At 38.7% G+C, this 26963-nt stretch overlaps 1 protein-coding gene across 3 annotated transcripts in view; it reads right to left on the reverse strand.

Annotated features, from left to right (window-relative positions):
- Positions 1 to 26963, reverse strand: part of ank3b (ankyrin 3b) — a 203423-nt gene that overhangs the window by 145310 nt on the left and 31150 nt on the right. Inside the window, exon 1 of one of the 3 annotated variants that reach the window (XM_088634871.1) lies at positions 13443 to 14295. The exons of the other annotated variants lie outside the window; for them this stretch is intronic. Coding sequence (XP_088490997.1) covers positions 13443 to 13508 — 66 coding nt within the window. The 5' untranslated portion in view covers positions 13509 to 14295. Of the gene's footprint in view, positions 1 to 13442; positions 14296 to 26963 lie in introns of those variants that run through there. 3 annotated transcript variants of the gene reach the window in all.

The raw sequence follows: 26963 nt of genomic DNA on the forward strand, positions 1-26963 counted from the left end.
ACACATTCTGATCAAATTTAAATCAGCCTAACATACAAGACAGACAGAGGCAAACCATCCAGTGGGATGTACTGTGTTTGGAAATTGTCAAAATAAAGCAGTATTTACAGAGGAAATATTGTACCAAAAACACAAGCATACACACAGATGCTTTGGTGGACACATCGCAGAAAAACATGTTAAAGACACGAAAACGAAAACTGGCAAGTGTTGGTTTAAGGTCATTAGTAAGGCTGTGGCCTTCTTTCAAAAGGCATTGCTAAAAATTGAAAAAAATGGAAGGAAAGCGCTGTTTGCTGTTGAAAACTATCCATCTTCAGCAGGCTCAACTCCACAAGCAGACGGCTGACTTTGCTGCTTACTGCCAAGTTCATTACAGGATGAGGTGAAAAGTCTGCATTGTAGGCATACCTGTACAAGCCCACTGTAGTAACCACCAGCTGATCGTTTTAATAAAGTAAAAAAAAAACCACCTGGAGGAAAAGGGGGCAATATAGTTCATGAACCAAACCAGAGTCATTGGAAATCCTGGACAAAGCAGCTTGCATTTCATTTGCCTGGTACTGCAGTACAACACTGTGTACGCAGAAGATGACATCTAAAGAACCAGCAGGATATCCATCAGAGAAAGTGCCAGTTTCTCTACCTCACACTGTGACCATCCAAATCCAAACCAATAGCATTTTAAGTCAATTATAATATAAAATACAGCACTGTAACTGAGCTGGAAGTTCACTGTAAAAGACCAGAAGTCGTTCAGCTACAATTTTTGTAAGTGGCAATTGTTAAGATATGTCCACACAAAATATCATCATGAGTTTACACTCTCGAAAAGACATCTCCAAAAACACCAAGGGCACTACATTCCTACTGTATATATAAAAAAATCCAGACTTTGTAAATATGATCACATATTGAACATCAGTGGGTCATTCGTAAATGCACTAGAACTGTGGTCATAGAATCTCAAGCAAGTTCCAAGTTAATGTTATACAAAACAAAGATCATGAAATTTCAATGTTACTCTATTGAGAGAAAGAAGGCACAGATTGTTTGCATATTTTAATTCCACATAAAACATTACATAATGTGGAAAGAACATAGAATTTATATTCACATAAAATATTAATCAAATTCAGTTCAGTCCAGCTAATGCAACAGTTCTACACAGCTCTGCTTTACAGAGAAACAACTAAAGCACAAAAATGTTACTCATTAACAACAACTCAAATCACATGTAGAGTCAGGAGAAAAATCAAGCGATCCCCAAGAAAAAAATAACTTGCACCAAAAGGAGAGGCTTAATTTTAGATTCAGTGTCAGGCATCAGTCATTTAATACTAAGTTCAAACATTCTATTCACTGAAGAAGGCACACGTTAAAATAAGAAAAGTATTTTTGACATTGGAACTATACTTTACATTAACCAGGCCAAAGGACTGCAGCAACCTGACTTCTGCTCCCAGGAACCTGGGCCAACTTCAGCATTAAGCCTAATGACTGTCTCAGCAAAACCCAATATGGTTTCAGAAAACGGCACTGCTGGCAATAACCAATGCAATACATTAGGACACAACACAATTTTTTTACTATTACATTCTTCTTGCCATCTGAGGTATATTTTAGAAATGAATCAACTTTTATTTCTAAATGGGGATTGACAGTTTCTGAATCCCTCATTTCATGAACCTGTTCTACAGACATGGGGAGGTGAGGTTAAGATTGTCCTAGTGAATTCATGCTGTGTCATTATAAATAAATACATCACTGGGTGAAGTACACCACCCACATTATTACAATAATTTAGTTGTGTTTTTTTTTAAAAAAATGTCTGTATATTATAATGGAGTAACAATAGCCATAATCATTCAACCATCTTGTTTTGATTTATGAACAGACATTAAATTAATTATTTTTCAACTGATTTTCATTTTTCAATTATTTTTCTAATACTGTTTCAAGCAGAATAGAAGTACAAAGGCCTTACTAGCAAGAGCCCTAATAATCAATTAATTGAGGATGCTGTTATGTTTATCTTTTTTTTTCATTTTGACAGCTCTGTAATTGTTGTGGCTCTAGACTTCCTTTAGCATTAAGTTCACCCCTCTATACCTCACCCAGGTATGTACACTCTCAGCTGGTGAGCCTGCTAGCCTCACTTTTCACTACTGTCAAATCAATCTAAAGACTCTGGGTCAGCTGGAGTGTAGCCAAACATTTAAGCACTATTCCAGATGAGACTTGTATGATCTACTATATAGGGTCCAGTCACATTCCAGGGATATCAGAGACCCTGGGAAAATACAACTATATGATAATGTTCCGGGAACCCTGCTGAATCGACCGACTAAGATTACAAGATCAAATCTGCAGCTCAGCATGTTTGGGGATTCTCTTACAAACCGTTTCGAGAATCTAAACAAAGACTGTGATAAAACAGAATTAATTTGGAATAACGTCTCCCAATTTTCTGTGTGCATTTTTCAACATGACATCTACCAGCAAAAATGTGAGCAGATCCCACCTCATTAGAATTGACCGTAGTTGTAGTGATTGGATAATTGGTTTTATGTTAGGTGTCTGCCCATTAGGGTGTTTTCAGTCCCTGCTCTTTAACCAGCAATGAATTTGGGACACCAAAAGGGCAGCATCTCATCATTGGCACATTCAAGGCCTCTTGATGATTACATCGCCACAACAGGACATAGCGACCTTTATATCTGCATTGTTACAAAATAACAGTGTATTATGGTTTCTACAAGATGATTCATTATAATGCTAATACATGATTCCCATTAGATCATCAGGCACTGTGTGATCCTCTGTTTGGTACTCATATAATGCCATCACTTCCGAATGGTTAGACTCTCCCAGTGATCCGGGACAGAGAGACTGTAACTCAGTGCATGCCAAGCAGGCCTTGCAAATGGCATGTTCTCAAAACCGATTCCAGCAAGGTTTCACATGTCTGTGGTTTTGTGCTGCTACTGTTTTAAAAAGATATGTTGGTGTCCTTGTCTTTTGTTGCAGCTGAGCCAGTACCAGCAGGCACCCCTAAAATTAAAAATTAATTTCTCATAAGCACACTTGATAAAGGAGATGATCTCCACATTCAGTCCCAACCAGAGTGTTGTTTAACACAAACCAATGTTCTATATTTTTAAATGTGTTCGATCATCCTATGTATTGTACAGCTGATACAAGAGCGGTTATTGTGATGTAGCCAGGCAAAGGTTCTTGTATTGCTATTGTTTAATTCAGAATTTACCATTACCGTGTAATACACTAAAATGTATCCAACATTTATGGACTCATCAATTTCCCTACGGGATAAATAAAGTATTATCTATCTAACTCTTTTTGTATCCAATACAGTCTGTGAATTTTTGTAGAACACTTCTTCATGACCTGTTCGTATTCCTACTGTCCATGAGCTACAGCAGCTTCACCCTTCAAATGGCAAACTTCAGTCACCAAACTCCTCCTCCTACGCACACAGTTGTTTTCGTTTACTCTTGATTTTCACTGCAGGACACACACATACTCGGGAACAATTTAGAGACAGCAATTAACCTACACAGCAAGGTGGGGAAAAATCCGAGCACCCAGGCAAAAGGCATGCAGACACGGGAAGAACATACGAACACCACACAGAAGGCACCCCAGGCCAGCATTCTTTTGCCTTTACAAAATACTGCCTGGACTGATGTTTGTTTAATTTGATTTAAAAAATTGATATTAGCACAGGAAAATTCATTTCACAAACCTGTCTTTATAAAATTAAAAAAACTACCTTTTGGACTTAATTTTCTTAAAGTAATCAGCATATATGAGCACGTAAAATAAGCATAATATACATTTGTTTTCCAATCCTGGAGCTTTCCAGATAATGATTCATATCATTCTGAAATACAAGAGTACAACACTTCCAAGTGTTATTCCTTTGTGTTGTTATTACCTTTTTGCTTCTAAAAAGCTGGCCAGTGACACCCTTAGATACAGAAGCTCAATCCTGTATTTTATATCTGTGATCTGACACACTGCCAGTGCTCCAAATCAATACCCTTAATACAGCATTTGTCAACAGACTCTTGCTGTGTTCAAACTCCTAAATTGGGTGTTGCTGCATACCAAAAACCTATTCATAATGGAACGTAAAATCTCTAGAGATACAATTATTTTAATTCAAGCACTTCAATTAACTATTCAAAGGAATATTTTGAGTTTAGCTCTTCATTTATTTATATAGTAACTGTTGTGTGCATAACATGTAATTGTTTTGTGGACTCCAGAAAAGGCATAGATGTTCTCTCTTGTAATAGCAGGGAAACAAGTCATGCTGAAGTGTTCAGGCAACTCAAAGCCTGCTTATTTTCTAAATAGCTGCTGGATCCATCCATATTTATTAGCCTATCTGTCATGCTAAAGTACATTTTTCACAGTTCTGCCACATTTTAGTTTGAGAAAACTGGAAATTTCACATGGATTTACTGAGGAAGTAGTCAATAAATGTTATCTTTTATTTCTTTACAGACAATGCACATAAAAATATCTGCAGTTATGTTTCATTTCTATGGCACTGCAGGAGATTCAGTACTGCTATGCTGATTGTTAGCCATCTGAAAGCATCTTCTGAAATGTTTATTAGTCTTATTTTTTAAATTACCACACAAAGATTAAGTTGAATGAAAGAGATTAGCCCTTTAAATGAACACATGTATGACAGATATGACGAATTAGACTCATGTCCATAATTTCTTTGAAGAAATGTTTTCCAAAAGCACTCTTTAACCTCATGTTTTGTGTGATTTTACTCAGAGTAACTCAAACAAAGAACATTTTAAGATTCTGGACTTTTTAAAGTAAGAAGTGAACCTATAAAAGCTGCATAAAATATAAAATAGCTTCAACCATTTTGTATCAAAACACATAATAATGCAAGCATTTGCAGCACTGACATCACAAAATAGCTTTACGGTATGGTTTATCACGAAATTACATTTCTGTATCAACAAAAATATGAAAAACAATTTGATAATTGTGGTAACAATTATATCAATACAACTTTGTAAAACATGAGATTACAAGCCATTTCTTAACTACAGTACAACCACTTGTATCCGCACTTGTGATGACACACAATCAAATAATCAATTTCTCTCAATACTTCTGACGATTATTTGATTTAATATTCTTTAGTGATGAGAATATATTTTCTATGAAAAACAAACTAAGCAACATTTTGTTTTCCTGGTGGGTGCTAAATGTTATTTCACCCTGTATATCAGAACAGAACAGCAATACAGCTTAATAGATCTCAGGCTATAGCTGTTTCTTCTGTTGTTATGAATACTGGATCATCATCAAATTAAATGTATCCTTCATGGGTTAATAAAAGTACTCTTAGTCCTACATACAGAAGTTCTTGAGAAACAAGTTCATGCTATTGAAATGAAAATGCTTTTGTGCTGAAGACACGCCAACGTTCTTGCTATCATGTTGCCAGAAGTATGTTACTCATGAAGCATGAAATCCTTTTAAATTGTTCCCCCATAATATGAAGCACCTGGCAGTGCCCCTCAATCATTAAAAGCTGATTTAATACCTTCATTAATTAAACAGAGGCCTTGCATTTATCAAGCCATCCTTGTAAATATTTTAAAAGAAGATTTTGATACACACATAAATCAAGTCTTTTTGACAGAACTACTGTACTATATGTGCAACTACAGTATATGCTCCATTAAAGGGAACCAAAAATCAGGTGGCAGTCAGCCCTGGGTTAAAAATGATCTTTGGAATCCATTTCAGCTATTCCATTCCCTGTGTGGGTTACTTCCTATAATGTTGACTCAATGAAATGCATCGAGCTCACTTCCTGTCCCATCTCCCAGTTATAACTTTGTGCACCCATATTGGTTTTCATTCAGATTGTAAACACCCTGTTAGGCTCAGGTTAAAGTTCACCGGATGTTTGAATATTTTATCATATCTCATTTCTCCCTGAGCACAGCTCTTCCTTGGTTACGCTGTTCTCCATTTTTGTTTGTTTATTTTGTCCATGACTAGACCCTTGGGCCCTCTAATCCAGCTTCAGCCTACTTCCGAGATCTGACACGTGTAATCACAGGAGAGGAAAAGTTAGACTTCTCCTTCCCTCCTCCCAGGCAGGTGGTGCTGTCACACACTGACCCTGATCAGCAGATTTACAGTATACTGTAAATGACTGCTCTTTGGCAGTCATCAGGGCAGGAAGGGCAACTCTCACACACTGCACCTCTAAAAAGATCCATGAGATCTCAAGACCAAGCTCTACTCAGTCTTATTCGGATCAGGAATATGGCATGGTATGCTTTTTAAAAGCACCAGGAATTCCTACCCTTTAGCTATGAGAAATTCCTATTCAAGGTAAGAATGTGGTTTGTAGGGCATCAACTGCAATGCCATGCATTGTGTCATCTGTCATCATGTCAGGTTTGGTGTACAGTCATCTGAAGATTAATGGCATGAGAATTTCAACCTCCCATTTTCAGAATACCTTGACAACCGGATTTTTACAAAAGTGCAAAAAGAAATTTTTTGAATTTCCCACAAGCGATGCTAAAATCAGTCAGTTTAAATTTCCCTTAGGGGGAGTACCGTAACATTTGTTGCTGTAGTAGATCCTAGTAGTTCCAGGCACAATCACGGCACCCAATTTCACTACACAGAGGAAGCAAAGCTTTTTACGAAAAAAAAAAAAGGTTTAGCAAAACCTGAAAGATGTTTCAATCAATATAAGATAACTGTGAAATGTTTACCCAAGAGCAAACAATAACTATTTCCAAGATGGCCATGGAGCTATTTTTCCTTTGAAGTCTGAAGCATAAAGAAAAATCAATTACTTTCAGAACACTTGTCACATCCTCGTTAGATATTTTACTTACAGAAATGCCAACGTTCAGCGAGCTCCTATTCTATGTGTTCACATAAATAAAACAAAGGTTTGTTCAGTTAACATGACTGCATATATGTTTTAGAGTCTCCAAGGAAGCACTTAAGTGGGCTCTTAAGATTATATTGTTCATTTTCCATGACTGGTCCTAACCTAGAAAAGTATCATTGGAATAACTCAAAGCTGTTAGCCATCTCCTCACCGTTACCAACCGTACTCATACCGCACCTTAAATTAAGGAAACAATGATAAAAATGGGGTCATTAAAGTGATAGATTTGTTATTGTTTCATTTTTTTGTTTTACTCCTCTAACTCAAAATCTCAAAGAGACAGTATGTCCACACCTCTCTGTTAAAACACCATGACATGATCCTTGGTCCTTGACCTCATTCAAAAAAACACTTCTGCCATAATAAATGACGGGACATGTCACACTGGTGTGTTAAAGTGATGGAGAATTACCAGCAATTACAATAATGTCACCAATAAAAGTCAATATGCAAATGAAACTCCAAGGCTGACAATGGAGTGGACAGCAAAGTGCACCGTGCTGATGGCTTGTGAATCCATAATGAGAAAAAGGGGAAGAAAACCAAAATTCTCCACTCAATTACTTATTTTTCTAAGGGAGGAGATTTTGAAAAAGAAAATAAATTTTTGCAAGTATTTGTAAATGAGAGAAAAACAGCTGGCATGATTAATACTGAATGTGCACAGCTGGACATCTAAACATTGCTTGGAAAGTGTAAGCAAAACTGAATATTAATATCAAGCCTCCTTAATTATTTCTGGCCATTGTAGTGACATACTGTATAGAACATTATCTCTTCACATTTTTTAAGGTGTATACAGATAATAAAAGTTGAGAAAAAACAACTTAAGCCGCACAGTACAGTAATGCAGTGGTTTACCCTGATCCTGATCATTTCTGGACACAGAAACAGATGCGCTTTTCAGTTACCCTATTGCACACTGGAGTGCCAAAAATAGTATTATTGCGTTTGAAAACATACCTGTATATTCAAAGTCCTGTTGCTTTCTGAAAAAACACATAGGGATTTTCTCCAAATTGTCATCATTTCAATTAAGAACATAAGGAATGTTAGAAACAAGTGGATGACATTCAGCCCATCTTGATACTTGGTTACTAGTAGCAAACAAAGGTGTGGGTCTCATCCAGCAATTTCCTAAAAGAAGCCAGAATATCAACTTTCATAACTTGGCTGGGTGGTTGAAAAACTAAAAAAAAAACATTTCTACCTTTTAGGTATGGTCAGAGCAGAGTTGGGAAACAAAAAATTATTTTAAATGCCATGGAAAAAATGAACAGATAGAAGTTATATAACCATACAGCTGTCATGTTTTAGAAGACTTTAAACTCCACATAAAAGCCACATCTGGAGATGAACTACAGGGACTGGAACTGTTCATCCAGACACCTCAGAGAGCACCCCTACAGCTGAAGCTACTGTACAATCTAGGGCACAAAACAAGGAAGAGAACACAAGAAAATGGGCAATTTGCTCTTAAAAAAAGCAACATTCATTTAACACACTATATTCTCAAGTTACAATTACAGGCAACATTGCAAAATTGATTGATAACATGGAAAATGAGCAAATGCAATAGCCAGTTCAATAAGAGATGGATAGACAGCACTGACTACAATAGAAATGTAGTCTTATACTGTACATTATATACATTGACAACAGACCTATCCCAGGAAGTAATCCCACAGATTGCTGTAATGATCCAGAAGCAAGGAAATATAGAACAATAATTCAAGTAAAGGAACTTGAAAACCAGAAAGAGTCAAATAATCAATTTGTAGTTATAAGGTAAGGGCAGACAAAAGCAAATTGAAAGATTTGAAAAAACCCATTTCTCCTTTCAACAACCTTAACAATCCCAAATTGATTTATGAGAACTGAAAATTGCTACTTTACTGATACAATGACACATGTTAACATTAAATTAGCATTGAAAAAATGATCATGTCAAATACTCAAAAGTCAAAAGGAAAAACAACATCATTAAATTTTGTCCCATTGACAAACCAATATTGTTAATACCAGATGAGTATGTGGTATTTTTCACGCCAGTAAAACTCATTTTTACAATTACCAGATTTTTGTTGACTCCCATTCAGCGTATGCAAGTGGGGAAAAAGAAGTTTTAATGGTGTTGCCTTCCATCAGAGCAGTGCAACTACTATGCTGAAAAAAACACATTTCTGAATCAGAAAAGGGAACAAGGAGATGGTAACAGCCATTATCACTAGTGTACAAGAGACAGTAGACTTTAGGAATAAACCCCCCAGTCTCTCAGTGCGGATTTGATTTGTTCATCACATGTTTATTCCAACAGAGAAACACAAAGCAGAGGGTAAAAGTGGGAAGTACTGTATGTGGAAGTGTATTTAAAATCAAATAAAAATGGAAGTACTTCTGTCCGCAAAGGATCGTGGGAGTATGGAACAAGCTAGTGAACCCCGCCACAATGCCACAGCTGTGAGATGTCACTGGCTTCTTTCAAGAAACAGCTGGATCCTTGAATCCATTGGCTACCAACTACCACAAACGCTAGATGGGCCAAATGGCCTCCTCTTGTCCATTACGTTGCTTAGGTTCGATAAAAAACAAAGCCCATTATGAAAATCTACCTTGCGTGTCTGAAGTTTTCTACAGCGAAACAGCGAGACAACCCAGTTCAGTCTTGCGCCATTTAACTCAAGAGGGACTTAGAGCCGCATTATCTTGATTCCATGTGACGCACGCAGCCTGAAACCATTCCGTGGAGAGCAACAAAAACCTTGACCACCGCAGAAGAGCAACTAGAAGAGACTGCAGATGAGCCTGACATCCACCTGAATGGGAGCCGCATCGCCATTTTTCACAGTGATTGACGCGCATCTCGATATTTAAAGGCATGCGTCGGCTGGGACAAACTATGACATCTCTCGAGCTAATGGAGATCTTTATGACAACCACTGTCTGCTCTGCTCCCCGCACACAGCGCTGGCACACCTGCCAGCTTCTAAAGGTCAGTCTCTCATAATGAATGAGTACAAATCTAGGGCAAAACAATGATGCCCCAAAATAAGTAGCCCTCACAGGCTTCTATTTAGGAAGACGTGCAAGGAAAGCAGGACAGTGTTTTGGAGGGATTTAAAAATGGCAAAGCTTCCGCAGTGTCAGGTCCACTTAGGAGAACTCTGGAGTGCTGATGATTTTCTTTAAGGACACTTTGCTTTACCATTTATATTTTTACTAATTAGCTTGACGAGGATAAATAATATATTACACCTAGAATCTTTATAGAAAATGAGCTTTTCGCCACACAAAAATACAAAAACAAGAACTTCCAAAACCACGCAAAAAATAGCTCAAAATATTTATATGCATTTACCTAAAAGGAAAATAAATGATTACTGTAAAGCATTTTTTGCCTCTTGACTCTAATTCTGAGATGACTGCAGAAAGAAAACATTGCCTATTGTTAACAGTCAAAATGTAGCATCTTACTTTCTTCTGATGTTCATTTACTGTAAAATACACAAACACGGGGTCTGAAACAAAAAAAATACATATTTCTTTTAAAAAAACAAAACAAAACTCAATAAAATCCCATCAGAGGTTTCCTCTTAGGTTTATAAAGCTGACAAGGTATAATATATGTGCATATCTTCATATACAATATGTGCAGACCCTTAACACATCAGTGAAAAGCTGACTGGACATTCATTACTTATTTTACATGTACTCACATAACTGATGACACAAGAAAATAATTTAGGCATTTTCAAAGGTTTTGAAGAGTTGTGTCTAATGACTGGTACCCTTGTGCTCACTGAAACAAGGATGCTGCAAATTTTGTTTATAAACTCCTGATCCACAGCGACAGTATGTAAAATACATCAGTATTAATTTGTTCTGTGTTCATCTTTTAAATGGGGGGGAAACCCTATCATGGCAATTTCATCAATCAATTTTTTCAGCGATTTCAATTTCCTGCTCTAATATCTCCTTTGCTATGAGTCACATTTCATTCCATGACTAGCAAATTAGCGTCTGCCCAGGATTAATACACCCCTGGTTTCACCTTTAGGCTGAATCCTCTCCACTGAACAACCCTTAATCCCTGCAGATGTCAGCATGACACTGAACCCTGGAGACCTGGACTCATCTTGACGGGCCTGCGTTTCATCTCAGCCAGGCGTCCGCGGTGTGAAAATCCGAATTAAACCCAGAGCACTTGCCTTTCCTCGGGAACATAACGGGACACTCAGGGAGCACACCAGGGCCTTGACTGTGCCACTAACAGCGGGTCACACGCCAGGGAAATGTGGCACGTGTGTTCCACTGCCGCACACGAAGCTTCTTGGTTGTTTTTCCAAGGCCAGCAGTTTAGTGACCTTTTTTTTTCACATAACCTTTTCCTGCTGCCAGTCTGTGCGATTACATCAGCATACCTAAAAATGCCCACTGGGCGGCGCTATCTAAGCACATACCATCACAGGTGCCAGGGCAACCACAGTCTGGGCAGACGAGTTCGATGTAATCGACTCGACTCTCGAGACACCAAGGTGCCCGGCCATTATGATAGCAACCCAAAGAGCAGACTCCAGATCCGACATTTCATAGGGAACAACAGAAGCTAAACAATCCCCAATCACAACAGCTTCCATTAGGCCACAATATATGTTCCAGGGGACACTGCTTTGACATTTCAATTGTCAGTAAAATGACATGTAACAAAAACAACATTAAGCTGTGAGTGTAAACAAGTAGTTTGCTCACCTTCAAAAATATTTTAAAAATTTAATCTTCAACATAGTTTTTTAAGATATCAATAATGTCAGTATTAAAAGATTTTGACCTACCCTGAGGAGATTTGAAAGAAGACCCTTTACTCCCCGGAAACATTTAAACGTGTTGCTATTTCAGGTGTTTTGATCCCCAACGTGTGCAATTATTGGGATCTGCTCTGATGTACTGGGCATTTTGTGCTGCGTAGTGTTTTGTTTGCCCTGTATAATTTCCTCACATCAAAGAAAATGAAACACGCTGCTGGCGCCAGTTTAAGACAAAATGGTTTATTTGTTTATTGATTCATGCTGGATGGGAAGATTCTGTTAATGGTACTGTAGCATTCATACAGTATACTGTATGTGTATAGGTTTTATTTCCTGTTGATATTATCCCTAATCATGAATCTCATTCTTTAAAAAAATATTTTTTAATAATACATTTAAAGATTAGAGAACCACACCCACTATAAAAAGCCACGATTCACATTCCTCTGACATTTAAGTGTCATCGGTTCTGTGTCGTATATAAAATTGTCCCCTTGTGTATTATTTATCTGAGGCATGTGTTTGCTTAGACATACAAAGGCTGCTTTCTTACTTGGACTTGCAGTACCAAAGATGCTAAGCACACTTAAGCAACAGGTTGAAGTAACACTGTGGATGCATTCAGCTCGTTGACATCCGCCATCCAAACAGTTACAGTAACACAATTCACTCCTGAGATGAACAGAGGCAGGGTACCTTAGAACAGAGAGATTTCACGGACGTTGAAATAATATCAGACAAAAGAAGCATGAAGCTGTGAACTCATTTATTGCTTTTGCTGTAGAATGCATTTCCGTTTAGAACATGTTGACAAAAAAAAAACAAAGCACAGTAGCTCCATAAAAAGTCATGCTTACGAAGAATGTCTGTTACAGCAGTCTACTTAAGTATCTTCAACCTCAACAGTGTTTATTCTGCCATTCTTGTGGTATAGAAACCAGTGTATAATTCTCAATCAAGTTGATATACGTTATAGATTTTGAAATTACATGTACATTTTGCTTTAGAATTGGTAGAGTGTTACTGGGTTTCAGACAGAGTAAAAAATATATTGTATTTTTAGCCTCTTTGTGAAGGCGAGCTACTCCCTTATTAAGCCAGAAACCTGTTTTTCACAATGCCTAATATGAACAAACAGCATGCTTCTATCAGTTATTATGATGGTGCATATATATTTCAGTTATGATGCTACCACCCAAAAACAAATACAAACACGACAACAGGTAAAAGGAACAGACACACATAAAAAAAGTGTTAAAAGACACTAAGGTAGATTTTATTTACATCGCCAGATTAAAACGGTTTTGTGAGAACTGAATAAATGCGAGACAAACCACCCAAATTTCTCTCTCTCTGACAGGAGCTCCTCTTTCTTTATGGCATTGTCCCCTTTTCATCGTGAAATCACACTACAACGTGGGAGCAGAAAACAAAAACAGCTCACAAAGAACACACCCCTCTGACTCAGCACTAGAAAAAGGAGGAATATTCTTCCTCTTTAATTGGGTAAAAAATAATCTGTTGCTACTGCCGAGGACTACAACTTTTGAGAAAAAAAACACGAAAGAAAAATTAAATCAGCCCATTACCTAAACATAGCCAAGGAGACACACTCCACAGACAGCTGCTACTTTAGAAAGCTTTTTCCTTACCTTCTTTCCTTTCTTTTTCCGGTGAGCTGGCTTGCCAGTGCCCTTTTCCTTGGCTTCTTCACTCATTTTGGGTCAGATATGTGTTTTTTTCCTTGATTTTTATTCCACCATTAAGAGCTGTAGAACTGTGGCCAGTATCTCAGCACAGACGTCCATGTGAAGCCACTACCAGTGGGGAGTGACTGGGAGGCTAATACTCACACACAGCACCAGTTCCACAGCTCTGATTCACTGGGAGATGTTGCCTTTTTTGCTGCCCATCAAGCCCAGGTGGATAAGGAAGAAGAGGCATCAACGAGATTCATATTCCTGTAAATCAATATCCTTTTGAGCAGATTCTTTGCTGGCTATCACTCTGATGGTAACACCAACACAGACTTTTAGTGCTTTACTGCTTTGCTCAGTGTAAATGGTGCTGATGGGGAGAGACACTCTCTCGCAGCCACACAAAGAGAGAGAGAGAAAGAGAAACGGAGAGTGAAATTAACGGCAGACTGCTGACAACTCTCAGAAGCTCTGCCCCTGTCAGTGGATTTCTTTCCCAATACAAGCTGAGATATCAGATGTGAATCTCAGGATTGCTGCTAGCTTAACAGACCAACTCATTAGCGAGATGCATCAGGTCCTTCCAGAAATGGAAGTCTGTGAGTGCACGGTGCCACTAAGATCAGGTTACTGGATCTTGAAGAAAACCCCTCCCTTTAGCCGGCTGGATGCAAAAACAATAACAGAGGCAGAGGGATCTGCCTGAAGACAAGGCTCAGAAAGACAAGTGCGACTGCTTTTGCTTCATCTGTGTTTTCCTCCCTCAGTGCACAATAAACAAGGTAGCCTTTATTTAAATCCTTCCCTGCCACCCAGCCACTCACTTCACATACAATAGCCGTGTCACACTCGGGAAGCACAGAACGGCATCCTTGTGCTTCTCCTGTCTCCTCCAGTAGCTGCTGCTTCTTCGACAAAAACAGATCCAGCCTTACAGCGCTGGGGCTCAACTGAGCTGCAGGCGAGTGGGAAAAAAGGGAAAATCCTTCTGCTGGCTGTACAAGCCAATGAAGCCTTGAACATCACAGGAGAAATTGGCTTCGTTGTCACATTCTACTTTGAATTAATAATTAACAAAGCAGGCCCCACCTCAGCCATGCCTGTGGTTCTGAGATTATCACCAGTCTGGGGGGGGGCTACCACAATGTAACTGGAATACCCAGTCCAGTCCTTATGATGTATTTACTTATTTCTGTAAAAGAAGAGTGTACTGTCTTCAACCACAGAGGAACTGCAATCAATGGTTCTATTAACTTTTTTAAAAAGTCAGTAATACTACCAATTTCTAAGGGACGTTTTATTCCAGATATACTGTAACCCTATCCCACATTAAAAATATTCAGAAATGTCTGCATATGTTTTTACATTTAACAAAAAAATGTAAAAAGAAAAGTAGATTCAAATATAACTAGGTTTTTTGATAGTTACTAGGTATAAGGTACAAGTTCTATTTTTATGACAATAATAAAAGCAAGCAGGTTTAGAGATAGAGCCAATAAACAGATGCTGTATTAGTCCTAGATGCAGTATATTACAATATGACTATGTAGTAAGGGGCTTCAAAAATAAAGCAAATATTATTGGCTCCAATGACCAGATGTTTCATTTTTTATGACTCGCAGTACATACAGTAAATATATACATTTGTGGGGAAAAAACAACCTGGTCTTTTTAGTCCACCCACTATTTTAGGCTAGGTCGCATGGAATTATCAGGCTGGAACATTAAAAGGCAGTTATTTCCATTAAGTAAATAAACTCTGGGATTAATATTAACACATTACTTATTAAATGATCCTGGACCTTCAATATACAGTGAAAATGCAATGGACAGTGTGAAGGAGCACTGTGCTTCTAAGCAGGAAAACTTTCCCACACTGTCACTGTATTCTGCCCTCTGCTGGTCAATTTGAAACACAACAGGAGCAAGGCTAACGAAAGCTAACCAACTTGTACAAGAAGCCCAACCACCTGACGGAGACCTAGGAAACACAGTGTTAATTAGGGTGTGCTCACAAAAAAATAACAGTTTCCTTACAACAGAGCTTCATAACGTTTTCACACTTTAGAGAAAAAGATAAATGTTTGGCATGCCCTGCAGCTGCTTTAATTGGAGACAAAGAGAAGAGACCATTCCGTCCATGCGACTTGTTTGACGGTTAGCAGCTTAAGTATCCAATTTATCTCTTCTAGCTATTTCTCAAAAGAAACCATCAACATCAACAACTTGGCTGGGTAGTTTGCTCTTTGGATAAAGAAGGGCCTCTGGTTCTCAGTTTGAAATGTACTTCCTCATAGTTTCCATTTGTGCCCTCTGGTTTCCTTAATGGCTTTGTATGGGAGCGTACAAGCACATACAGTAAGCACTCCATTGCACTTGTGCATATGACAAGGAAACTAAACTGAACTGGTTCGTGCTTTACTGTTCATTCTGAAGAACCCCCCTGGGCTGACGTTGTCAGTGCCTTCAAGGATTTTTAATACTTGTATCAGGTCCCTTAATAGCCTTCAGTTGAAGCCTGAAACAGTTCACCTTATTTAGCCTCTCGGTGTAGGACTCAGGTCTCTCGTTTCAGGACTGATTCCAGAGTGGCAGGATCAAGTTGTGACCAAAAATGTACACATTGCTCTAATTGAGACTTACTAGTGCATTGCTCAGTACATATAACATATCTATTGATTTAAATTCATGGTACTACTTTTCTTTAACTGGATCGTGTTGTTTTCAATCATTTTCTAAAGTGATTTTTTGCCTTATATTTGTCCTAATTGATTTGTTGAACCATTCAGAATAGTGCTTTTTAATTGTTGGTGTATGATTTAGTTTTAAATATATATACTGTAGCAAGGAGAGACTTGCCTATACTGTAATTTTCAATAGGATACACAACAGGGATTAAAGTTTTTCAGGAAAAATCATTTTGTGCTGTTGTGGGTGCCTTTTCCATCACAGTTTATTATTTTCCAACAAATAAAACATTCTAGGACTATGTCACTAGGTTCCTCCTATTCCAGGACAGTAGGTGTCTCTTTCTAAGTTTTACCATATAGCTTTTAGCCAAAATACTGTTTTGGAAGCATTTCAATGAAAGCTTAAAAGGGCATTTCAAGTTCTGAAAAATAACAAAGCCTATCTGATAAAAACAAACATTATAAATACATCTCCAGAAGTACCAAGGCCAAGTTCATTGGCTCATTTGCAGAACAGGAGCCCTCAAGTCAAAATCATCTCCCTGTGTTCCAGTTGCCAGTGGGACAACAGCTTTATTCACAGTCAATTGAACGAACCGCAGAACTTGAGGACCTGGAGGCGGCGATCTTTTGCCTTTCAGCTCCTGGAATCCGACATCAAGAACTCTCACCATGTTGTCTCCCAACAACAGAGAGCTGTGTTTTATCGAACCCCAGGAAAGAAAGATGCCCTTTCCTGTGTGTATCCTATTTTAGCAGATTTCCCCGGACATAGATCACTCATGCGTAACATTTCCAGAGGCTACACGCACTCAGCAGGGTGGGCCTGTAATGTGAAGAGCCTAAGAAAAGTCACCATTTTCTGCCCTGCCACTCCTGCTCCTAAAGCGACTAACCGACCTTGCACAACAGAAGCATCACAGACTTCTTCCAATTGTGAAATACTGGAACACAAAGAAAAAGATGTCCAGTGAACAACCGGAAATAGAATCAACAGGACCAGACTTTTATATGTCTTGATGAAGTCTTGTTTGCTGAAACGTTCACTACTGTTAAATACTAGTGAATGTGTCAACAGCCATATCACCCTACAACTCAACTGGCAACCCACTGAAGCTCAGCAGGTGTGAGCCTGGTCTGTACCTGGATAGGAGACCTCCTGGGTAAGCGAAGGATGACGGGGGCACTATACTGTAAAAAGGCGATGTCCTGATTCGCCATGGTCATTAAAAATCCCAGGACGTTTCTTGAAAAGAGCAGGGGTATTGCCCCAGTGTCCTGGCCAATTCTATTAATAAAAAAAAATAGAGTGTTCAAGATTGCATGTCCCATTGATTTCACTTTTATTTGTGCAGGACAGCACCTGTGTGATCTCTGGATGTGCATTATTTCTCATCGTTTGTTGAACTTCTGCACCACATCAAACAGTTCAATGTTTCAAAAACAATACAATTTCCTTTTTTTAAGCAAACCTGAAAACATTCCCTAGTTGACAGAATCACACATTCGACTCTTCTCATACATGAATGTTCTGTGAACACAAAAGGCTCAAATGTGCTGCTGCCAAGCTCTCAGTCCTGCCTTAAACCTTGATCTGCTTAATTGACTGCAACACATTCTGACAGCAGCGACCTCAGCATTCTCACACTGAGTCACTGGTGACAAATTCCAAAATGACTTTTTTATACTTTCTGATGGCTCAGAACATCATAAATCTCATATAATAATGCCAAGTTATGTCACAGCTGTCAGTTCAAAACCGTTCTCGTTTTTTCTCCTTGCATAAACTGCAGGGATTTTCCATTTTACATTTGTTAAACACCGCTTCCTCCTAAACCTTCACTTTCACAGATCCTTATAATCACAGCACTAAGCTTTTATCATTGATAAAGTGCAATAGAAAGCTCACATAAACATTCTGGACACACAGATGCCATCTTCTCTCATTTGTCAGAATTACTGCAAATGTTTAACCAAGCAATAAGTTTAATGTTTAGATTATATTAGGAATAATGGTCCTGGCAAAGCTCATTTTTGTGCAACAGAAACACTGACCCTGAATCAACTGTCAGGTTGCACTGCAGGGTTGGATGTGGTGGCAAGACTAAGCTTTGAGACCATGGGCATTTTCAAGAGGAAAGGGAATAGAACCGCCCTGACTTTATGGAACCCATAGATCCAGGTACTGGCAATGAGAAAAACACAGTAATTCAATAATCAATGGGACATACTGTACTGCAAAGGAGTTTAATGTGTACAATGAGCAGCATTTTGGTTGTTAAATCAGGTGACAATTCACTGAGCTCTGTGGTATTCAGAGGTTATATACTGTATGTCAATTTTTACTTGTTCAATTCCATGTTTGTATCGACATTTTTGTTGCACACTTCGTGCCTCAAGTCAACACACATGTCCGAGACAAACATTTGTTTGGGATTTTGTTCACCTTAGACAAGCCATTAATCTCTTCTGTTTTCCCGTTTCCCCCCCTCTTTGCTGATAGCTTCTCTTCTTTATCAAACAATTGAGTTCACAGTTTTGCAGTCTCAGCTACAGTGTGCGCACATTCAATCTTTTGCAGGGACAGATGATTCTCTCCTCGCCAGCACAATGCACACCATGCTCTGGCTTAGTAAGCAAAATTCTTACAAGAAGAATGTGATGTAAAAATGATGTGAAGCCAAAGATACGAAGCATTTATTTCATTACTTATCTTCGGGTGTAGTTAATGATGATGATCCTCCCTAAAAATAAGGTAACTGAGGCTTGAAAGTATATTAAATTGTTGCCTGGCAAAGACAAGGGTACAGATATCCCATTTTTAAAAAACGGAGAAAGGAAATGCTCAAGCCTTCAATCAGTACTAGAGGGAAAAAAGCTTAGCACTGCTTTGTGACCCAAGTACAAGAAATTACCGTAGCTTAGATCTGTCCTTAACAGTAAGGGCAGTGCAAATAAGGGTTTTGCTACTAAGTGTTAGTGTTTATAATCAAGAACCATCTGTGCTTGTAGACATGTGTTATAGGAACTGCTTAAAAGCATTTCCTGGTAAATAAAGAAATCACACCAAACTCAAAATTTTAACACACATTTGCTTCAAGAATTCAGGCTTGAAGGATTCTGCACCCGGTGAGCTATCTGCACATCTGGTGACCGGAGGAAGTCCAACACAAGACTCCCAGCTCCAAGAACAGAGTGGAATTCTTTTTCCTCAGACATCAAGATGCATGATCTGGTTTCTCTTGCAGCTGACGAAGAAGGATTCCAAGCAAATAAAAACATTGCAATACAAGCCTTTTTTTTTAAAAAAAAAAGATCAAAACATTCATATGAACCTGGTTGTTATATTTTTTTGGAGCTTTTGGGATACATTTTGTAATAATTTAAATAGATCAATTAATATAAGCATAAAAATCATTGACAACTGATAATGTCAGTATTACAGCATATCCTGGCAAAAATAAAGTATTTGTCAAGAATGTATGTGTGTATGTTTTGTGTGCAGAGAGAGCATTTTAATACAGAAGTCAGAAGTGTGTGTGTGAACTGCCTGATACACTTGAGGTCTTATGTTACTACACACTTCACATTTTTAAAATGTGAAAATGTAAAATTGCAGAACTTCTACATTCTTCCTTGCTGGCAAGGCTCTAGCTGAAGACGACCTAAAATGTCCTGTAAACTAGATCTATTTTAAATTACTGTCGAAGAGTCTTATTGATAATATACCCTCCATTTTTTTTATTTGCGTATGTAGACTCTGACCTGGCAGCAAACAGGTGAAGTGTAGTTTAAACTTGATAAAGCATTGTGTCTTTTATATTGAAAAACCACCATCAAAAGTAATATCTGCTATCAGAAGCTTAGCAGGACAAGGACTAATCAGTACCATGATGAGAGGCCTCCAAGGAAAAGCATGATGCATACAGTAAGTGATTTTGCTGGACCGATAGGTGGCACTCTTCACTGTTCTCCAGAATTTTCAAACCAACGCCCCTGTATGACATACTGTAGGAGGTGCTGTACTTTGTACTTCATAGTCCTGTATGTACTGTAAAATTGTGATCGATCTATGGGACCTGTAATCTACAACGAAACAGAGCCACTAGTTTTCATATGGAAGTATTGATCTGTATTTAACTATCAAATGAGAAACCGGGATGTACACGGTGTTACATCTATCCATGACTGAGACTGGTCATTAAAATAATGTGTTCAAAGGCACAGGCCTTTTCTTATATGCATAACTGCCCTTGTGGTGCAGCAGTTCTCCTACTGGGGCGTTTTTCATATTCAGAGTTTTGTGAGGCATGACCGTTTGCCTTGTAAATACAAAGAACCAACACACTATATCAACAATGGGAGCAGGTATGAAGCAGTTTTTTTAAGGTAGGAAAATAGAACCATTAAACTTATTTGAGCCAATCTTTTAATATTTAATTAAGGAAACAGATCTGTAGAGCACCCGAAGGCAGAACGTTCAGGATAATATTACGAGAATCATATTCCTTCAAATAAATCTAATAATGATCTATACGAAGAAGTCGTTTTTCACAAACCCATAATAGCCTGGCCCATTATAATGGTGTCTGGATGAAAATAGGCTTTTATCCACTTTTGAGAGAGGAGAAAGTGGTCTTAAACCAAGGTTTTATTTATCCAGCTCCGATAATGATAGTGCTTGTCTTTTTAGTAATACGACTAATTTGGAATGCTGCTACTCAGGACCGTAATATAACAGCATTAAACATCTGGCTAGTTTCCAGGGCCCAAACAGCTTTGATGATTATGTCATTAAAAACCTTTTGAGGACAGAAAGAAAAGCCTAAGTCATGTAGTTCTTTAAGGAACAGCAGATACTTTAAACTCTTTAGGAAACCTTTAGCATGATGCTAGGAGGCTAGGAGGAATTAAAGCCAAGAAGAATTACACAGACCTTAAAGCTCATAACTTCTAAAGAAAGGCTTAAGACAGAGAATTGGGCATCAATATGATGCTAAGACTGTGAATCTAAGCAAACAGGCAGCTGCCAGATGGAAAATTCTTACACTGTGTTTGGTAATGGATGACTTTATAACATAGGATGTGAGAGATAGAATACCTTATTATTTTGCCTAAATATGAAATGTCTAAATTATAAAAATATGGACAGTCCAACAATCAAAAATCACAGAAAATGAAGAAATATTCTGTGGCCAACAAGTATAGAACACACAAAGCATTTAGCATGGCTTCCTTTTTTCATTAAAGACCATTCCAGGATACAATGCCTCTTAAAATTGATCATTCTGAATTTACCTGTCATTCTCATAAACCACATTGGGCATAAGATACTCAGTTCCTAACATACAGATGTGCAACATGTGATTGAATTATTGTGCAGGAAGACTGTTAGCAGGGAAAGGGAACAGATAAGCCTACTTCCTTCTTCTTCCTCACATGAAGGTCAAACTCAAACCTGTACAAGATGAGGAGGATGCCAGTTATGGCATTACTTCCTCTGTAACACTGCCACCTTGATCATCAGTTAATGTGAAGGAAAAGCCGCTACTTTTGCAACAGCCTAAGATTTGCATACCCTGGTATCTGCCTCCATGCTTGTTACCCAGTTGATTTAGCTCAGGTCAAACAGAGCCGCTGCTTGTCTTTAATGCTCAGCCCACAGTGAAGGACTTTTCGTACACGTTTTGTGATATGTCACACCTTCAGCGTGCAGAGGTCTGTGTGCTTATAACCTTTTCAGTTCAGATATACTTCTCACACTTCTGAGGGATTCTAAACAACCCCCTGCGCGTTGGAATTACGTTCCTTAAACAGAAGAAGTTCGAAGGAGTGCTTCATAAACACAGTGTTGAAAACAGAAGCTTAGTGCAGGAGTATTAAAACCAGCTAGGAAACAAATAGTCTCACCATTTTCCTCTGCTGTTTCCCTCTAATAATTTGATTTAGTTTGAGAACAATAAATGTGCTGCTTTTTAACCAGGTTTGGAAAAAAAGATGGCAAATCAACACGCAAATCATCTGATTTTCAGATCAGACTATAAGAAATGAAAAAACACAAAAAGATGGATGGAATAATCAAAGAAGGACACTGCTGCCTGAGACTTCATTCCAGATTTTTTACTGTAGACTACCAAAGATCAAAGCATTTCTTTTTTCAGGAGTTAATTGAAACAAAAACCAGAGGATAAGAGCAGAAAGTACATAGATGTGCATTTGAAACCGAAATCAGGAGGCGAGTCTTTACCCAGAGGGAGTATGGAACAAGCTACCCAGCCAGGTTGTTGAACCAGGTACACTCACTTCTTTCAAGAAATATCTGGCTGAGATTCTTGGAACAAGAATGGCTATTAAACACCAAATGTGTTTGGGTTAGATTGACAGAATGGCCCCCTCTCACTTTGTAACCTTGCTCATGTCCTTATATTCAAAATTCCAGCACGTATTTGAAACCTCAAAGCTTCCACTACAGCATGGATGTAGAAAGCAAGCTACAGTAACTGACTTATAGCAGCCACACATGTACAATGTGGTTGTGCTGATTGGGCAGGTAGGATGTGTGCCGTTATGATTATCTTTCAAGGACCTTATCAACATGCATTAAAGGAACAATCAGTAACTCTCACCTCATGAATATGTAACAAGATGAATATGTAATGTACTGTAGCTGACATGTAGCCCCCAAAACATCATTTTTCCAGATCAACTGAGAATATAAGCTGAAATATAGGGCTTCAACACACAAAACCTTTGTTCACAAAGTCCATTTCCAGTGTTGATATAGACTTGATAATGAAAAAAGTTTAGAACAAAAGGCCAAATTTGTGTATTTCTAGACAGTCAGACACACATGACAGCCACATTTTTTTACAATTTCTACTGGTTTTAAAATGGCTTTAGATTATCTTCCTAACAGTGTCTCTGCAGACAGGTAAGGAATATGGCCATCATGTACTACTTTTAGAAATGTGCTAAACTAAAAAAGCTCGTTTTTTATTTAAGCATTTCATGGCTGGACACTGACCAGACATTTTGGAATAGGTAAATACAATACAATTACATGTGTCTGTTGTTTTTTCTATGTTTTGAAAGTGGGTGGTCCGCTAGCATGCGTGATCCGAATACCAGCAAAGAAGCACATTACCTCAAGGTAAGGAAGAAAAAAGGGGAAACTTTTTTTCCCCCCACCCTTTTCAAGTACCACGGCACGACTTCAAAAGATACAATGCTATAAAAAAGGGATTTCATGTTTGTTGGTACAGGTGTTGAGAGAACAACAGTACAAAACAAAACAGTCATGATCTGTTGCATTACTCTTGACCTTTACATTACCTCTCTGAGCTTCATGGCAATACAAAACAAACGGGAAGAGAAAAGGAACGCAGCACAAAACTGACGCAGGCCGGAGTGATTAAATTTCTCATCTTGCTTAGTGCAAGTGAAATGCAGCTTGAGCAGGAAAGGAACAATATAATGCATGAGCAAGCACGCTCTGAGCACTATCCGGGAGTTAAATCAATATTCACAAAAGCCGGCACTCTGAATTAGGCTCTTTTAAAATAAAAACATTCATCAAGAACCAATCCTTTGGCTTTTGCTTAGGTACATGACTGTATTTTTGTTTTATTAAGTTTGCATTTATTCTTTATTTATGCTTATGTTCAGGTTCAACAGTTCTTTCCTGCTTAGAAATGTTTAACTGGTCAGCAGTGCAAATCAGTACAGTATGTGGGCAGTTTCATGAAAGGTGCCCACTTAACACAAAATCACATTGTTTGCACTGTGATACAGAGCTACTCTGTTTAAAATAGGCCCAAACTCTCCAAGGCAGGTATTCACTTTAACTTCCTGTTTACCAGTCCTGCCCAATTAGTAGGCTGAATGCGGGCACGGCGCTCCAGGCAGCGCGGGGGCACTTCTGCAGGGCTGCCCAGACCCCTCTGACGGTGCGCTGACCGGCCTCTCCACGCAGAAGGGCTACTGAGGCTGCTGAAACGGCTAGAGCACCAGGAACTGTCTTACAGCATTGAATGCTCTCTTACAGATCATTTCAATTAGACTGAAAGTTTATGGTCAGGCCAGAGAAAATAACAGCAAGACCAGGTGAGTCATACAGTACCTGAAGAAAACACAAAAACACAAAAAGAAGAAAAGGGAATGAAGGGGGAAAGGGCTAAGAGAAGCTGGAACATCACACAGTGCTGTTTCCACTAGGAAAACATCTTATTTTTTCATGCATGCTATAAATGTTACCTGCACTCTTGTTACCTGTATTATATACAGGTACAGTATTTACACTCTTCAGTGCATACTGCTTCCCAGCTGCTAGCCAAAATACAGGAAACTCTTCTAACACAAGAGTGGTTTTATAAACTGCATCAACGAGTTGTTGCTTTTCTAGACAGTGATGCATTTACTTATTCCTCAGGTAGCTTAAATTGTCCATTTTTGACATGCTAATATATGGTATGTTAATTAGAGGATCTATTATTAATTACAGATGAAGAGCCTTCTTCCCCCACCTCTAATAGGATTACTGAGTTGTCACCCAGCCTCTCTCGAGGAAGCAAGGAGAAGCACAGCTACCTCTACTGCATAGCTCACCAGTCCTGGTCCTGGAGGGACAGTGTGGCAGCAGGTTTTCCAAGCTTCTTTAAAATACCAGCTCCTGACAGCCTGGGCAAAGCCAGCCAACCTGTCCAATTAAGCCAGTAAAGTCAAGCCGTTTAGTGCACAGCGCTGGACTCACAGCCTTTAGACACACAGCCCATCCAGGACCAGGATTGAGGGAACCTGCTACAGTATATAGAGATGTGGAAAACTGGTTGGTTTCTTTCCCTATGGAGCACTCTGAGCTCCAGGTGTTCATGTAAGGATGTGCCCAGTGAGATCTTCCTCCAGCCTCCTTCTTAGATACCAGCCCAGTGCTGACAGCTACACCAATATTGGCCAGCAGCCATATCACCCTGCAACTCACAACCAGCAACCCACTGAAGTTGTCCAGTATCTGGATGGGAAACTAAGGTTGCTGCTGAAAGAAGTGTTAGTGGGGCCAGTAGGGGGCGCTCACCCTGCAGTCTGTGTGGGTCCTAATACCCCCATATAGTGATGGGGACACTATACTGTAAAATAAGCACCATCCTTCGGTTAAGACTTAAAACAGACGTTGTGACTGTCTGTGGTCACTGAAACTCCAGCGGGCTTCTTGAAATGGGTGATCATGTATCCTTAAGAGTCCTGGCCAAATTTCCCATTGGCCCTTACCAATCATGGCCTCCTAATAATCCCCATCTATGAATTGGCTTTATAACTCTGTTCTCCTCCTCTCTAATAGCTGATGTGTGGTGAGCTTCTGGCACACTATGGCTGCCTACACATCATCTAGGTGGGGCTGCACATTGGTGGTGGTGGAGGGGAGTTCCCATTACCTGTAAAGTGCTTTGGGTGGAGTGTCCAGAAAAGTGCTATATAAGTGTAAGCAATAATAATCTTTATCAACAACAACAATAATATCATTATTATTATTGCCCAGCCTGCGTCAGCCCATCCAATCAAAGCGGTTCAAAACTAGTACTCCCATCCTGCTGCACTCTGGGCACATTTTATAAGAGATAAGCTGCCAGAAAGCCTGAGACTCCCTTCTTTTTTGCTTCTTTCTCACTATTATTTTGCTCTCTGATCATATCCTAATTTTCTTTAAGTGTCCATTTGGCCAACTTTCAGCACTTCTGTGATGGCTGGAATTAAACTTTATTCACTTATCTGCAAATTTATAATGGTTGTAAACCTTTTAATAAAAATATCAAATAAAACACTCTGCCTCCATCAAAACTATTAAAACTTAGATTGGGAACATCTTTTATCCAATTTTACAACTCATACAGGACTCGTGGCAACACACGTTTTCCAGTCCTTGACAGATGTTGATGTTCCAAGACAGCCGGTCAACGAGAGCAGTGTTCAGTATTTCACAAGAGAAAATGAGTCGAAGCAGACTGGCCACTTTCCAAGCAAAGGCCTCAGTCTATCATCCACAAACGCAACTGTCCCTGACATTAGAAAGATTGATGTCTTTCATCTGAAATCTCTTTCATCGTGACTGCTTTTCTTTCATCACAAGCGACACAAGGCATTTCTCCACACCAGTATTTTTCACTTCTGAAAATACTGGCCTGTTCGCACGGGGGCAGGCACAATCAAGTCTCTCACCATGACGTGAAGGTAACTTGATGAAAAACAACGTCTGTGTTTTCTCTTCTCAGCGTCTGTTAAAAATGAAAGTTAAACTTGATCTGCGCGTGGCAAGGTCTGTGGCTTGCATGCTTGATCATTCAGCAATGCAAAGCTTAACTCAAAATACCTGAAAGATTTTTTAATACTACATAATTATAACACTATACCTGTTTGGTACAGGAATAACCGTACACTAATTTAAAAAATGAAAAACGTTTTCAATATTTAAAAAAAATACTTTAGACTCTTGTCACAGGTATAGTACATAATGAACATTGAACCATGTGTTTGAAATTACAGTAATTTGTAGCGGTATCTATTGCAGTTAACTAATGTTGAACACAACTGTGCCAACATTGATGTAATTAACTTGAAAATGAAATTTTATTGACAATAGCACTTTGCACCTGATTTTATGAACACCTCACAGTCACAACATTTTTTTTTAAAGTAAAATATTAATTAAAAACTACACTGAATGTGCAGCTGTCATTCCTCTTCTGTTACCGATTTGTATGAAACTGCTTTTCTACTCATCTATTTACAGTATGTA

This window comes from Lepisosteus platostomus, chromosome 6 (assembly GCF_059453375.1).
Source record: "Lepisosteus platostomus isolate fLepPlt1 chromosome 6, fLepPlt1.hap1, whole genome shotgun sequence".
Taxonomy (NCBI): Eukaryota; Metazoa; Chordata; class Actinopteri; order Semionotiformes; family Lepisosteidae; genus Lepisosteus; species Lepisosteus platostomus.